The sequence below is a fragment of the Alosa pseudoharengus genome, unplaced genomic scaffold (assembly GCF_046254945.1).
Source record: "Alosa pseudoharengus isolate Yale_2024_CS ecotype anadromous, Long Island Sound unplaced genomic scaffold, YU_APseudo_1.1 YU_APseudo_1.1_scf_2, whole genome shotgun sequence".
NCBI lineage: Eukaryota > Metazoa > Chordata > Actinopteri > Clupeiformes > Clupeidae > Alosa > Alosa pseudoharengus.
The window spans coordinates 27,865,523-27,878,445 of record NW_027468663.1 but is presented as its reverse complement, the minus strand read 5'-3'; the positions used below and the strand labels follow the sequence as shown (position 1 = coordinate 27,878,445).

Here is a 12,923-nt window from a genome sequence, read left to right as displayed (position 1 = left end):
CATGAAAAAGGTCTTGAGGCTGTTATATTTTCCTGACCTCCTCCCAGGTGAGAATCCCTACAAGGTGGATGTGGAACAGATTACCCAGAGGGCCAAGCTGCTGCAGAAGTACCTGTCTGATGAGCAGAAGGAGCTTCAGGCTCTCTACGCCCTCCAGGCCCTCATGGTGCACATGGAACAACCAGCCAGTAAGTCATCATCTTTGCATCTCTGTGTATGCATAAGAAGGCCAACAAAGTTGTTGATGCCATGATGCAAGTTTAAGAAGCAAACTTGACATCAGTTACAAGTTATCCTGTGGATCATTGCCTTAAGGTGATGTCTTAACTCCAGTTGAGAGTTTTTAAAAAAAAAAAAAATTATTATTTTTTTAAACCCTCAGTGGTTGATGTTGCTGTTCCTTGACTGTCCATAAAACCAAAGGGTTAAAGTTACTAATTTCTTCCCTTTTTCCTGTCCCCTCCTGTCAGACTTGCTGCGCATGTTTTTCGACACACTGTATGACGAAGACGTGATTAAAGAGGAGGCTTTCTACAAGTGGGAGTCTAGCAAGGACCCAGCTGAACAGCAGGGCAAGGGCGTGGCCCTCAAGTCCGTCACTGCTTTCTTCACCTGGCTGCGGGAGGCGGAGGACGAGTCGGATAACAGCTAGGCCTCGCTGTCCCCCCCTGCTGTACAGGAGGAGCAGTGCAAGCGAGGCTGCTCGAGGGAGAGAGGAGGATTTTGTCACTAAACGAACATGATGCTCGTTGAGCTGCCCTTCCCTGTTGTCTAAGGGATGCCCTTGGACATGACTACAAACTACAATCTCTCTTCTCTTCTCTCATTATCTCCTGTCTCCTCTTTGTGGCAAATGTCCACCAAATGAAAATAAAAAAAAGTGGGGAAAAAAGAAAAAAAATGATTCTGCAGGAATGCTTCAACGCGTTACGTCATCACACCATCATTTACAGCATTTTAAAAAGGAAAAAAAAATTATAAGATTCCTGAAATGATACAAACCAACGCTGCTCTTATGTTAATAGAAATATAAATGCAACCTAGTATGTGACACGCGTATAGATGAAATGGTGTCATATCCTGTGTTTCTTGGGCATGAGAGGGCTGTCATGCCGTGATGTTTTGTGTGACCTCTGGCCCAAGTTTATACTCTTACTTAGGGGGGTGTGCGCGCGCAGAGTGATTGGAGTGCTTTTTTTAAAAAGAGAAAAAATGTTGAAGACAAGCGTAGTGTTTGCTGACCTCTCAAAATGACGAATGGATTTTGAGCAAGGTCTGCGATTCCTTTCCTCACCCTCTCCCCTTTGCTTTGTGTTCACTTCAGTGGGGATGTGAGGATGAACCAGGAAGACATGGGATGGACTTTGACCTTCTGACCTTAACTACTAGGCAAGGTTGACATGCTTCCTTTTTAAGCCATCCCTCTCCACCCACCCCACACCACTGCTCCTGCCCCTTGTCCTCCACCGTTTTGTCTGCATTTTACCTCTTCTGCATTTAAGAACTGTCTGGGCCTCTGTTAGAAGGCCTGTACCAGAGCAAGCCTGCAGTGTATTTTTAAGATGAAATCATAATTAAAACTTGAAAGAAATCGACTTGATGAAATGACACAGTAATGATCCTAAAGCCTTTTCTACTCTCTAAGTGGAAACACATTTCAGGAGCGTTCTGTACATATATATTAAAGGGTTTTTTTGTTTTGTTTTATTTTTCAGAAATTAAAAAAATCGGATGTATTGCCATGTATTTTTTTCCAGCAGAAGTGGCAGTTTCTCTGTATTTAAGATTTCTTTTTTCCCCTCCAGCTGGTGAGAGGTGCTTACAATGATCCACTGATTACAGTTTTATTGAGAAAAAAAAATGTAAATATATTTTGCTTTCTTTATTATTTAAGGAATTAATGCTTTTTTCGCATCAGAAACTGGAAAAGCAGGAGAAACGGAACATTGCAAATAAAAGACTATCAAGTTGCTGAGGAGTGGTCCTGAGACATTGCCTTTGTATATGTTCTCTAGTTCAACATTATGAGCGTGTATTGCCTTGGTTTGTTTATCATACATTACCTAATTTGGTCGAAGTCTTTTAGCACATAGTGTGGTATCCTTTGAGATTGTCCAGTGTTTTGTGACTGAAGATGCAAGATAGGCAGCCTTTTAGACCATAGTGCAAAATGATCTGTCCCGATTCAGTAATTTAGAGGTCACATATTCTACCCACTATTTTAAATAGTTGGTCTTAAAACCTCTGTCATTGGGAAGAACCACCACAATCTTTCTTTTCAAACCTGTCTGAAAAGCCCGGTGTGTGCGCAAATTGCTTTACAAACACAAGCATATTACGTCAACGTTTTGTTAACGGGTCGAGTCCCGGGCGTGTGGGATACAAGCAAACTAGCAGTGTCGTTCTTCAGTCGTGAGCGGAGACTTTGTCCAGATAAATTGAGAAGCTTTCCCTCTTGGCTCATTCTCGTCGCCCTGAATTAGGCTACGTTCCCAGACGTAGGCAGCCCAAAAACAAACGACTGGGTTTTGGCGTTTTTACGTTAGCCATTCCAGATATCCAAACATGCGCATTATAGCACTGAAAAAGTAAAATTGACATATGTGACCTTTTAATTTGAGATCAAATTGTTGAGGTGTTAGTAGTCTACTGCAGTCACTGGAAACATGAAGCAAAACATGCATTTGTCATTGTAGGCTAACTTGTATCCAACATGACACTAAGGTAGCCTATTACTCCTAGACTTATATCTTTTATTAAATATAGCGCGAACTAAAACTATCAAACAGAAGTTTGGTGCAGAAAGAGGTCAGTCTTCAGTGGGGGTACAATTATTCTGATAACCTAATAAAATATATAAGTCTAGGAGTCCATTTATGTATAATGCAACGGGGGGGACCACAAGTTTGAGCTGCTGTGGCTTTAAGAAAAAGCGCTCGTCAAGGTGGGTCCTTAAATGCTGCTTCGCCGATGACGCCGCCAGTAGGACAGAACGAGGGGACGCATTTGGGAGGTTAAGTGTGGTGGTTCTTTGCTGATGCTTACAATTTCCTGTTCTCCCAAAGCTTACGTTAAGTAAAGTGCATTAGCCATTTTACTTTCGATGCGACCGAATCCTGTTTAGGTTTGTGGTTGATGCTGTATCCATGTGCAATGCTTCTGACAGCGCTTCCCCAATTGAACATAAAGGTAAGAAATGTCTACAGCATTGCTCTTGTGCATGCACAGTATCATATACTAAGTTATTACTGTTGCTTGTCTTCTTTGAATTGACTGTCTCAAGCAACATGTAGTATAGCCCCTTGGTGTTGAGAGAAGGAGGCTATTTGGACATGCCATCTACGCCATCACGTAACCTACAATGAATAGTCAATTGATATGCGGCAGTGGTTTTCTGTTGCCAGGAGACAGAGCGAGGTCCTGCACAGCGGCTTTATAGTGTTCCTGAAAATGATCTTGCCAGCAATCTCATGGACGCGCGCTTAGAGAGCGCCGTCTCGCTGTCTTATGCTATTAGCGCTCGGCGATTTGTTTACGTGGCCTTGGAAAAACGGTTTGAATCAGTCTGAACTTGACAGAGGATCATGCAGATGTTTTTCCAAACCTCAAAATTAGACTACATTAGACAGTTTCCCTATCTGCTAAATATGACAAACCCTCTATATGCGCTCTACAGGCGTTTAATAGCATGATCATCATTTTCGGTCGTACGCGTTCTGACAAGCAGTCGATTGTGCAATAAGAAAGCAGATGCAGTTCAGTTGGGCATAGGCTACCAGAGGTAGGCCCATCGTCTACAGAAAAGGCTAATAGTATCCAGCATTTCAAAAAGGCCATAAGATGTGGAAATTATTCAAGGTCGAAAGCACCTACGCACATGTTCGTCTGCAATATTTCTTCTGAAACGTTGTGGGTTCCTATAGGTTACGAAAATTAAGCTTAAAATATCACTTAAAACAACTTTCCAGAACAAACAGGCCTGGTCTCCTGTCCATTGTATTGAGAGGCTATGAATAGTTAATGGGATTCATCAGTCTAGGTTGGCGTAAACTGTGCGTAAATGATGTGACATCATATGCATTTGGCAACTAATCAAATAGTAATCACGTCTGTCATCTCAAATCTTTGCTTTGTCGGTTCCAACCATATTAGGCTATCGCACTGCAAGTGAAGGGGCTGTCGTTGCCATAACAACAAACCAGAGGGAGCATTTTCAATGCGTCAAACACTTGTTTTTGCTAGAGCATCGAGCACTGATCGTGTCTAGTTCAAAGAAAAACAAGCACCTCATTCTTAGACAGCAGATTAATCGATGTCACCTTATGCCAGTCGAATATTAGGTCACATTTTCTTGTTGTGCAGACGATTTGTCAGGCTTGTCTGGAAAAATGCCCTTAAGTGACTTGTTGCTTTCAACAGGATTTGAATTGCCATTCAGACCGCTGCGTAACTAAAGGCATACTGAACGGCCCGCATTTGTTCTGCATTGTTGTAGCCTGCTCACATTGAACAGTCATTTGACTTAGATTTTGATGAAAGGAAATAGGTGACCTATTTAAGTTTAGACTTATTGTGTGGAAATGGGTCTCATCCCATTTAAGATAGGCCTATAGGCCTATCCGTCTGCTTTTAAAAGAAGCGTCTAGAAAACTCGTGGGAGGCGGACCAAAGCCATGCAAGATTTGAGACAGCGGTGTGGAGTGAAACCTTTTTGAGATAAAATAGCCTTAACTTGCCTTCCTAAATGGAATAGGCTATTCGCTATTCGCCTAACAGTAACCTGAAGTCAGTGATAAAGCGTTTGTTTGGTTTCTTATACATTAAATCCAGATTTTCATTTTAACCTGATAGCTTTAATTTCAATTAAAAATCTGATTTAGGCTATAGACTTTAATTTTTTTCACTAGGCTATGGGCTACATACTACTTCTTCTTCTTCATCTTCTTCTTATTATTATTATAATTATTATACTTATAAATTATAGGCCTACAAGCCAAAAAATGAGCAAAATCAGAAGCGAGAAACTGGTCTGCCAATGGCAACTTTGACCCACAAGTACTACATAAAGCAGTAGCTTGACTATTATCTTGAGTTTAGCAGCTTGCTATGAAGGGCTTCAGGATAGTCAGGACTTGCAGAAGAAGGCCCCATTTCCCACCTAGAATCAATCTGATAAGTAGCCTGTTATTAGGGCTCAAATTAGTAACTTTAACCTGCCATATGACATCTAAAGCCTTTCAGCTTCTCCGGGGGCCCCCTGTCAGTGCAGGGCCCTTAGAATCGTAACCCCCCCCCAGCGCTCCTGCATATGTTTACACTTGAAGCGCTGGCCAGATGGAGAGGCTGAGCTGTATGGAGCATACGTTAGGCCACTCTGATTCAAGAGCTCTGTGTAATAGTGCACCATTGCGAGAGTTTAACCAGAGCAGCTTTCCCCGCTGAAGAGAGAGGCATATGCCTAATGGTGACAGGGACGCCCTGCACTTTATCACTGAGAGCTGAGAAATAGTCTGTCAAGAAGCTTACGGGGGCTTTTGGCTTGGGCATCTGCTCAGTGGAGGCGGCGCGTGGACCGGGGCCAGTGATGCAGGGAAAGCAGCGCAGCTCCCTGCCACCTCACCTCAGTTCAGTTCAGCACAGGGCCAGCAACAGGTCCCAGCTCTCACCATGCGTCCGCTAACCAGACAGGCGATGGGGACTACAGCTTGGCAGAAGGTGGGCATTTATTCATTTAGATTACCGAAAGCATCAGAAATAGAGCAATTCAGTGTTTTTACTGGAATTGATTGATTGACAGGAGTACGTTTGACAATAGACTTTGTATTCAACTAAAGTGTTGTCTTTAAGTGTTGTTGGATGGCAGATGCACCTGTCAGCTTTAACTACAGGAAAGAGGTCAGAGCGAACAGTTAATGTCAGACCCCTAAGAGCTGTAAAGGTCATTTTCAGCCTCTCTTTCCAGAAGGACGAGCACATGGGTATTTTCTAAATTGCCAGAAGAAACAGCCCTGATTTCACAAGCGCCTGTAAATTGCTCTCTGTCTTGACACTAATGGCAGATATTTTCAAGGATTGATACAGTGGCTTTTTCTGAGTAGATGTTTTATTGCTCTTTCAGCAAAAGACAGCATGATAAATTAGTGTCAAACCAAACACTACTAAATGTTGGTACATGTTATACCATGTGATGAGAGGCACCTTGTCAATCTTAACTTGTAGGTTAAGCTCCTCTATTGGTTTAATCTCGCAGGTTGAGGATCCTGCTGACATGCTTCCCAAGTCAAGGAAAGCCCTCAGCATTCAGGAGATTGCTGCTCTGGCCAGATCTTCATTTAACGGTAACAATTTACTCTTTATACCGACTCACATTTTGTCATTTCGTCTTATTAGTCTGTTGCCATTTGAGCTTGTTGCCATTTTTGTTGTTTGAAGCAGCGGCAATGAAGATGGATGTTTGTCTTTGTTACTGTTTGTGGAATCTTTAGACTGTGCACAGATCTTTAAATTCCCATGACCTTGTCCCTGCATGCACCCTCTCCTCTGGCATGGATACTGCACCCAGTACAGTCGGTGTTGTGCAGATCTTGATATGAATTTTGTAAAACAATTGTTAATATTTATTGTAACATGCTTGTTTGTGTTACCGGTACATTTTTACTATTAACACTTTGTTTTATGCTTTGTATTTAAATGGCTTGCCTTGTGCCTTTCCTCAGGTATTTCCCAGGTGGTGAAAGACCATGTGACCAAGCCCACTGCGATGGCCCAGGGCCGAGTGGCTCACCTCATCGAGTGGAAAGGCTGGTCCAAGCCTCTAGATCCGCCCACTGCAACCCTGCAGTCCCACTTCAGCTCCTACTGCCATCTGACGGAGGGCGAACAGGAGGCTCGCTTCGCCGCAGGTACGGTCCCACACTTCCTGTGTCTGTCAGCCAATCACCTGGCCCCTTGCGTCACTTTGGCTCAGGTGCTAATTGGCTGTAGTCCATTTTCCGCTGTTCGTATGGCCATGACTTTAGCCTCTACTCTGAGTCTGAGTGACCATCTCATCTGGGCCTCGGCGGGGCCTAGTCATGCGTCACTGTCGCTCAACTGCCAACCCCTCCCCCCCCCGCCTGTCTCCTGGCTGATGGAATTGCCACGGTGAGTCAAACAGATGGTGTTCAATTAGATTACCCTGCCACAGGAGCACACCTGCTGCTCCACCTCTCTCCACCCCCCAGGTCAGCTCATCAGTTAACCGCCACTGTCCTCCTATAAACAGCAGGCACCCTATTTGCATCCCTGTCACTTTTACACTAGTTTCTCCTGGAGTCTTTCTTACTCACAGTACCAGACAAAATGGCCCCATTCGGTCTTTCTGGATGGACTGCGGGTTGAGGTGAATGTCCTGCATTCAAGACAAAAATATGGTTTGAAGGCTTGTATTTATTGAACAACCCTTCTGAATTACAACTGCAACTCCGTCCTGACAAAAAAGGACCCTTTGCTAGAAACATTGAAAAGACATTGTAGGCTTTTCTCAAAGAATCATTCATCTGAGGTTGATATAAGTAGAACCATCAAGAACTGAAGATCCTGAGCCTCCTATTGACACTTGGCCCAAAGAATGAGTTTCATTAATGCAATGGCTACTCTAAAAATATGCACTTCAAGAACCAAATTGCCCTGCGCCTCCACTGCGCTTTGAATCTAACCCATGATTTTTAACAGTTCTATGAAACGTATGTGTTGACACCAGCAATATGATTTTTCTGCCAGGTGTGGCTGAGCAGTTTGCCATCGCTGAAGCCAAACTCCGCGCCTGGACATCGGTGGATGAGGAAGACGGAGTCAAGGAGGAGGAGGAGGATGCTGACTCCTGCGATGAAGACAACTCCAAAAACAATGACGTCTCTCTGATGACCGAGAGCACAGGTATGTGCAGGTGCTCTCCGACTCACACCTGTCTCTGTGACAGGTGTGTTCACCTTCCTGTTGCTTCATGTTGTGTTTGTTATGTTTACTCCATCATTTTCTGTTGGGTCTTGCCATCTCTTCCTCTTGCCATCTGATCTTCTTTTATCGTCTCTCGTGTGTGTGTGTGTGTGTGTGTGTCTGTGTGTGTGTGTGTGTGTGTGTTTGTGTGTTTTTTTTTTCTGTCTTCCTGTTCTTATAGGCGTTCTGATTCTTTACTCCTCCCTCAGACGCCGCCACGTCCAATCCACTGTCTCAAACTCTGTGCCTGGCTGAGACTGACCGCTCAGAGGCCCAGCACCTCTCTCACAGCTCGTCCAATCCTGTAGTGCAGGGCGACCTCCTCAAATCCCGGCCTCCACCAAACAGTGAGAGGCAGGAGGCTCTGGAGCTAAGGAGCTCCACTCAGCCCGCCTACCTGGGTGAGGAGGAGGAGGAGGAGGAGGAAAAGGGAAAGGAAGAGCAGCTGCGGGGGCTCAACTCAGGCTCCACCTGTGACTCCGGTCTCCACAGGCCCAGCCGGAGGTCTTTGTGGAGCGGGGGAGACTCCTGCTACTACTCCCTCAACTCCTACTCTGAGTCGGGCCTCTCCCCAGAGGACGAGGAGGACGAGGAGGACGAGGAGGAGGAGGGGCAGGAGCGGGAGGACGAAGGGGAGGACAGTGTCTTCCAGGAGGCGGCTCACTGCTACAGCCACTGCCGGAGCATGTCCGACACCTCGGGCGTAGTGTCCTTCGAGGAGGAGGAGGCGGTGGAGGAGAGGGAGTGCATGAAGCTGTGATGTCCAGGCTACATCCCCTCCTCTTTCTGTTAGTCCTTCTGTTTAGCTATTGTTCCCTCGCTCTTTCAGGTTCTCCTTTCCTGTCATTCCTCTCTATGCCCCTTTCTTCTCTACTCACTGTCCTTCTCCAACACACACACACACACACACACACACTTTTTATCTCTCTCACACAAAGTCTCTTCTTTACTCATTTACTCTTTACTTTCATTCCCTTTCCATCACATACAAATATTCACACACATACACACACACACACAAAGATGCATACAGACACACAGACTCTCTTTTACTCCTTCTTTTTCTCTCTCCCTCTGTAACACACACACACACACACACACACACCTTCTCTCCTTTTGTGAGTGGAGGGTAGGGTATCTAGACAGTGTACGTGATTGAGGTGACAGTTCAGGGTGACTTTTGCACTGCATTCTGCTGTTGATGTGCTTGGACTCGCTGTGGAGCGGAGGCTGAGACTGACTGAAAGACCTCCGGCTACCTCCAAACCCAGACCCGGTGCTGACCAGTCCCACGCACATGTCCACTAACGTCAACACTGCAGCATCCTTAACCAATCAGGTTTTGTATTTTTCTGTGAAGACAAAGATAAAAGTACATAATCCATTGTTCTTGTTTGTACAAAAAAATAAAAATAAAAGTGATGTATCTCTGCTTAGTATCTCATACGAAAGACCTTTCGGGTTTATCGCTGAGCTCTGTGAAGAGGGTGGCCTTTCAAAGGAAAAAGGAAAAGCCTTGAAGCCTCAGCGTCGAAGCCAACGATAACAGTATTCCTATTGAAAAAAAAATGTCGGAATGAGGAATGTTTCTCGCCTATCTATTTTTCTCCACACACTCTCCCAGCCTGACCCGAGGACAGTGGTGTGTGGTCAGAGGGAACGGTGTGCCTGTTAGTGGAATGTGTCCATTACTCTATTATGATCACTGTGTGATGTACTCCAAGAGAGGCAAAATGTGAAACTACTGGTGTCTTTTTCTTTTTTCTCAGACTGCTCTTTTAAGTCCTCTCTCTGTTGCAATGACTTGTTGTGCAATTGGTTGGTTTATCAACTATGAATAAATAACAAAGAAAAATCTCTGAGAACAGCTATGTCTTGGTTTTCCCATAGTGAATAGCAAAACCCTGTTATTAAACTGCCAAGTAGATTTAGAGATTTGACTTGCTGGCAGAGGTACAATCAATCCATACTTGGATCTCACTCAACAGTCTTCCTCTGCTACATGAATTAAACGTTACTTGACAGTTATAATACCAGGGCTGTTAAGTCATATCATCTACAACCTGCTGTACATACAGTAGGTAGGTAAGGTATTGTAGAGACAACGGTTCGATTCTCGTCTCCAGCATAGTGAGTGATGGTGTAAATTGATCAGAAGAACATGCACATGAGAAGCCATTAAACTTCAAAGATTGAATTTAATATTTCACTGATGTACAAAACAATTCAATGTATTCTTAAAAATAATGTCAACTGTTGATTTGTATGCATATTTTCTATATACATGTTAGGAGTTAAAGTTTAAATTTCATTCACATTTCTTCAATGGGATTATAAAGAGCATTCAGGGCCATTTATGCACTTATTGCTTCTCTCTACTGCATGTGCACTTTGTTGTCTAAAAACACTATACAGTACATTCTATAATAAGGTCACCAAAAATAATCTTATATGGCGGGCAATACATTCCAAAACGTAGACATTTATTGCATTTTAGCAATTAAAACGAGACCAAACATAAGCAAGTGGGTAATGATGCCTAGTTAGGCATTTGTGGTCATCCAGACCTCAGTGGGTTGCTAAGGACTCAAAAGCTGTACTTAAACTAAAGGCAACCCACAGGATCAAGTACAGCTTCCTTAAAAAAAAAAAAATACAGCATTCTCTCACTATTTGTAAGTTTTTGGACTGTTTGTATTCCTAAACTGGCCAATGCAGTTCTACCCCAGTCTAAAAAACTACGCTCTCTACTGTACAAGTTATCTACATTAGATCTATTGACATCACCGGCCACAAGGTTCAGGGTTTAACCTGTATGGCTGAAGCTTCTTGGCCTTCATGTGTGTGTGTGGGATAGGATGGGGGTGGGAGGGGGGGATTTCTATTTGCACATGCATGTGCATATCGCAGTCTTTTTACATACAGATCTTACGGTTTATTTTATTTTCGAGCTCACTCTCTCAAACGTGTGCAACTTGCACGCTTAGAGAGCAACGAGAGTTGGTATTTACACGTGCAAGAGGGTTGTCCACCCACACCGATCAGTCACACAAGAGCAGTACATTCACAGACCGTTTTGACACTCTCGCCTGGGCTTCAGGGCAGACTGGCGACACTGATGTGACTAACCCCCATCAACACTTAACCTCCTGTGATCAACAACACACACACACACACGTATGCTTTGGATTCAGACGAAGACTCTTAGGTGCTAAATACAAATGCCATTGTAGTAGTAGAGTAAATTACAGTGTGCTTTAGGACCTTTTCCGCTGCAGGCTCTTAGGCTTGGCCGGTGTGGTGGGGCTGTGGTGTGGTTGTGGTGTGGTGTGGAGTGGTTGTGGTGTGGAGGGGCTGCGGTTTTGCCGCAGTGTGGCATTTATCTTGTTTGTGACAACGTGTCGTTTATTCCCATTTATTCCCACTCGTTCCTTCCCTCTCCTCTGCCTGTCTCTCCTTGCGTCATCCCATTTTTCTCTGTGTCTCCTCCAGTCCCCTCTCTTGTTCTCCCTCCATCCATCCCTCCCTTCATTCCTCCCTCCCTCTCTCCTTCCCTTCAGTTTGGGTTATTAGGAGCTATATTTGGAGAGAAATTGTAGTTTCGTTCTCAGAGACAATCTTATTTAGATTAAAAGTGTCAGCACCAGATGGGTATGTGGGCTGGCTGCAGCTGAGTCACTTACACACACACACACACACACACACACGCACGCACACACACAACACACACACACACACATATACGCAGACACACACACACGCACACATATACACAGACACACGCACATACACATACACAGACACACAGACAGACACACAGACAGACACACAGACAAACACACAGACAAACACACATACACACACACAGACAAACACACATACACACACATACACAATCACAGTCTTTACATGCTCCCTCACACATGCCCCCATACTGGTGCATGTGCTTCCCTTGGCATTGCACCGCTCTTGTGGCTCCCTCCATCCCTGACACACGTGTGCTTTCTCTACCTTTGACCCACACACACACATGATATGGAGAGAGGAAGTCTCTGGGTTCTGGAGGTGATAAAGGTGTTATCAGTGCTGCCCCCACCCCCGACACACACCTGTAAGAGTCCCCGCTAGGTCCAGACTACCCTGTCTTCCTATGGTTGTGTGCATGGACGAGAGGAGAAAGAGATCGACACAGAGGGAAAGAAAGAGGGAGAGAGTAAGAGAATGTTAGAGTCATTCTACAAGATCCTTTGTGTCGGCCTCAGCTGCTTCACACACTTCCTCTGGCGGCTCTTCAGACGGGGAAGGGCAAAGCTCCTCCTCAGCTCCTGATTGGTCCACATCCAGGTGGGTGGAATCATAGTCACATGGCAACTCTGGAAGTGTTTCTGGGGAATGGGAGGGGCTGGCTGACTCGCATACCACCTCTGATTGGTCGTCTGACTGCAGGGTGGTGTTCTGAGTGGACAGCTCGGTGCAGTCCCTGCTGAACACTGGGCTGCCGTCCAAGGCCAAGTCCGACTGGTCCTCCAATTCGGGTGGGCTCGGTTCCCGTGGCAACGACAGGCTCCGGTGCCGGTTCCACAGCTTGTGCAGTTCGGTCACCTCCGCCACGCTGGTGCTGGTGCCACTGTCACGGAAGCTGGCCAGTGGAGGGCGCACTTTCACACCTGTGACTGTCACCGAGCCCTCGATGGCCTTCCTCAGCTGTCAAGAGAACGCCAGAGGTGAGCAGGATGTGAGACAGATGTACAAAGTGTAAAACAGGAAGCAGAGTTCCTGCCACAGCCACAACATTTACATGTCACCCTGAAGAGCAGCCTTTCAGGTAATGTTATACAACCCTTTGTCCAAAAACATTGACCCGCTGTGTGAAGGTTAGGTGAACTGTACAAATCTGTAGCCATAAAGTCAACATTGATTAGAGATGAATAAATTACAACCATAAC

At 45.0% G+C, this 12,923-nt stretch overlaps 3 protein-coding genes across 6 annotated transcripts in view; 2 read left to right on the top strand and 1 right to left on the bottom strand.

Annotated features, from left to right (window-relative positions):
- eif4g1a (eukaryotic translation initiation factor 4 gamma, 1a) overlaps positions 1–1,973 on the top strand; it is a 53,983-nt gene extending 52,010 nt beyond the window's left edge. For all 3 annotated transcript variants that reach the window (XM_076294384.1, XM_076294382.1, XM_076294383.1), the window contains 2 exons: positions 48–188; positions 471–1,973. In XM_076294384.1, coding sequence (XP_076150499.1) covers positions 48–188; positions 471–652 — 323 coding nt within the window. In that variant the 3' untranslated portion in view covers positions 653–1,973. The remainder of the gene's footprint in view (positions 1–47; positions 189–470) is intronic.
- A 1,007-nt stretch (positions 1,974–2,980) lies between these two features.
- Positions 2,981–9,831, top strand: fam131aa (family with sequence similarity 131 member Aa). 2 transcript variants are annotated; one of them, XM_076294380.1, is made up of 5 exons: positions 2,981–3,189; positions 6,251–6,338; positions 6,717–6,902; positions 7,762–7,917; positions 8,187–9,831. In XM_076294380.1, the coding sequence occupies exons 1-5, from the start codon at positions 3,136–3,138 to the stop codon at positions 8,735–8,737; spliced, it is 1,035 nt and encodes a 344-aa protein (XP_076150495.1). In that variant the 5' UTR covers positions 2,981–3,135; the 3' UTR covers positions 8,738–9,831. The 2 variants fall into 2 exon arrangements, with proteins under 2 accessions (XP_076150495.1, XP_076150494.1); XM_076294379.1 differs by lacking the exon at positions 2,981–3,189 and having other exon boundaries at positions 6,152–6,338.
- A 331-nt stretch (positions 9,832–10,162) lies between these two features.
- clcn2a (chloride channel, voltage-sensitive 2a) overlaps positions 10,163–12,923 on the bottom strand; it is a 159,553-nt gene continuing 156,792 nt past the window's right edge. Inside the window, exon 24 of the mRNA XM_076294381.1 lies at positions 10,163–12,681. Coding sequence (XP_076150496.1) covers positions 12,208–12,681 — 474 coding nt within the window. The 3' untranslated portion in view covers positions 10,163–12,207. The remainder of the gene's footprint in view (positions 12,682–12,923) is intronic.

Excerpts from the sequence above, each read along its gene's own strand:
- fam131aa (XM_076294379.1), top strand. The coding sequence starts at position 6,173 with ATGTTATACCATGTGATGAGAGGCACCTTGTCAATCTTAACTTGTAGG. Across the intron at positions 6,339-6,716 it reads GGCCAGATCTTCATTTAACG|GTATTTCCCAGGTGGTGAAA; the intron begins GTAACAATTTAC and ends GCCTTTCCTCAG. Across the intron at positions 6,903-7,761 it reads GGAGGCTCGCTTCGCCGCAG|GTGTGGCTGAGCAGTTTGCC; the intron begins GTACGGTCCCAC and ends TTTTTCTGCCAG.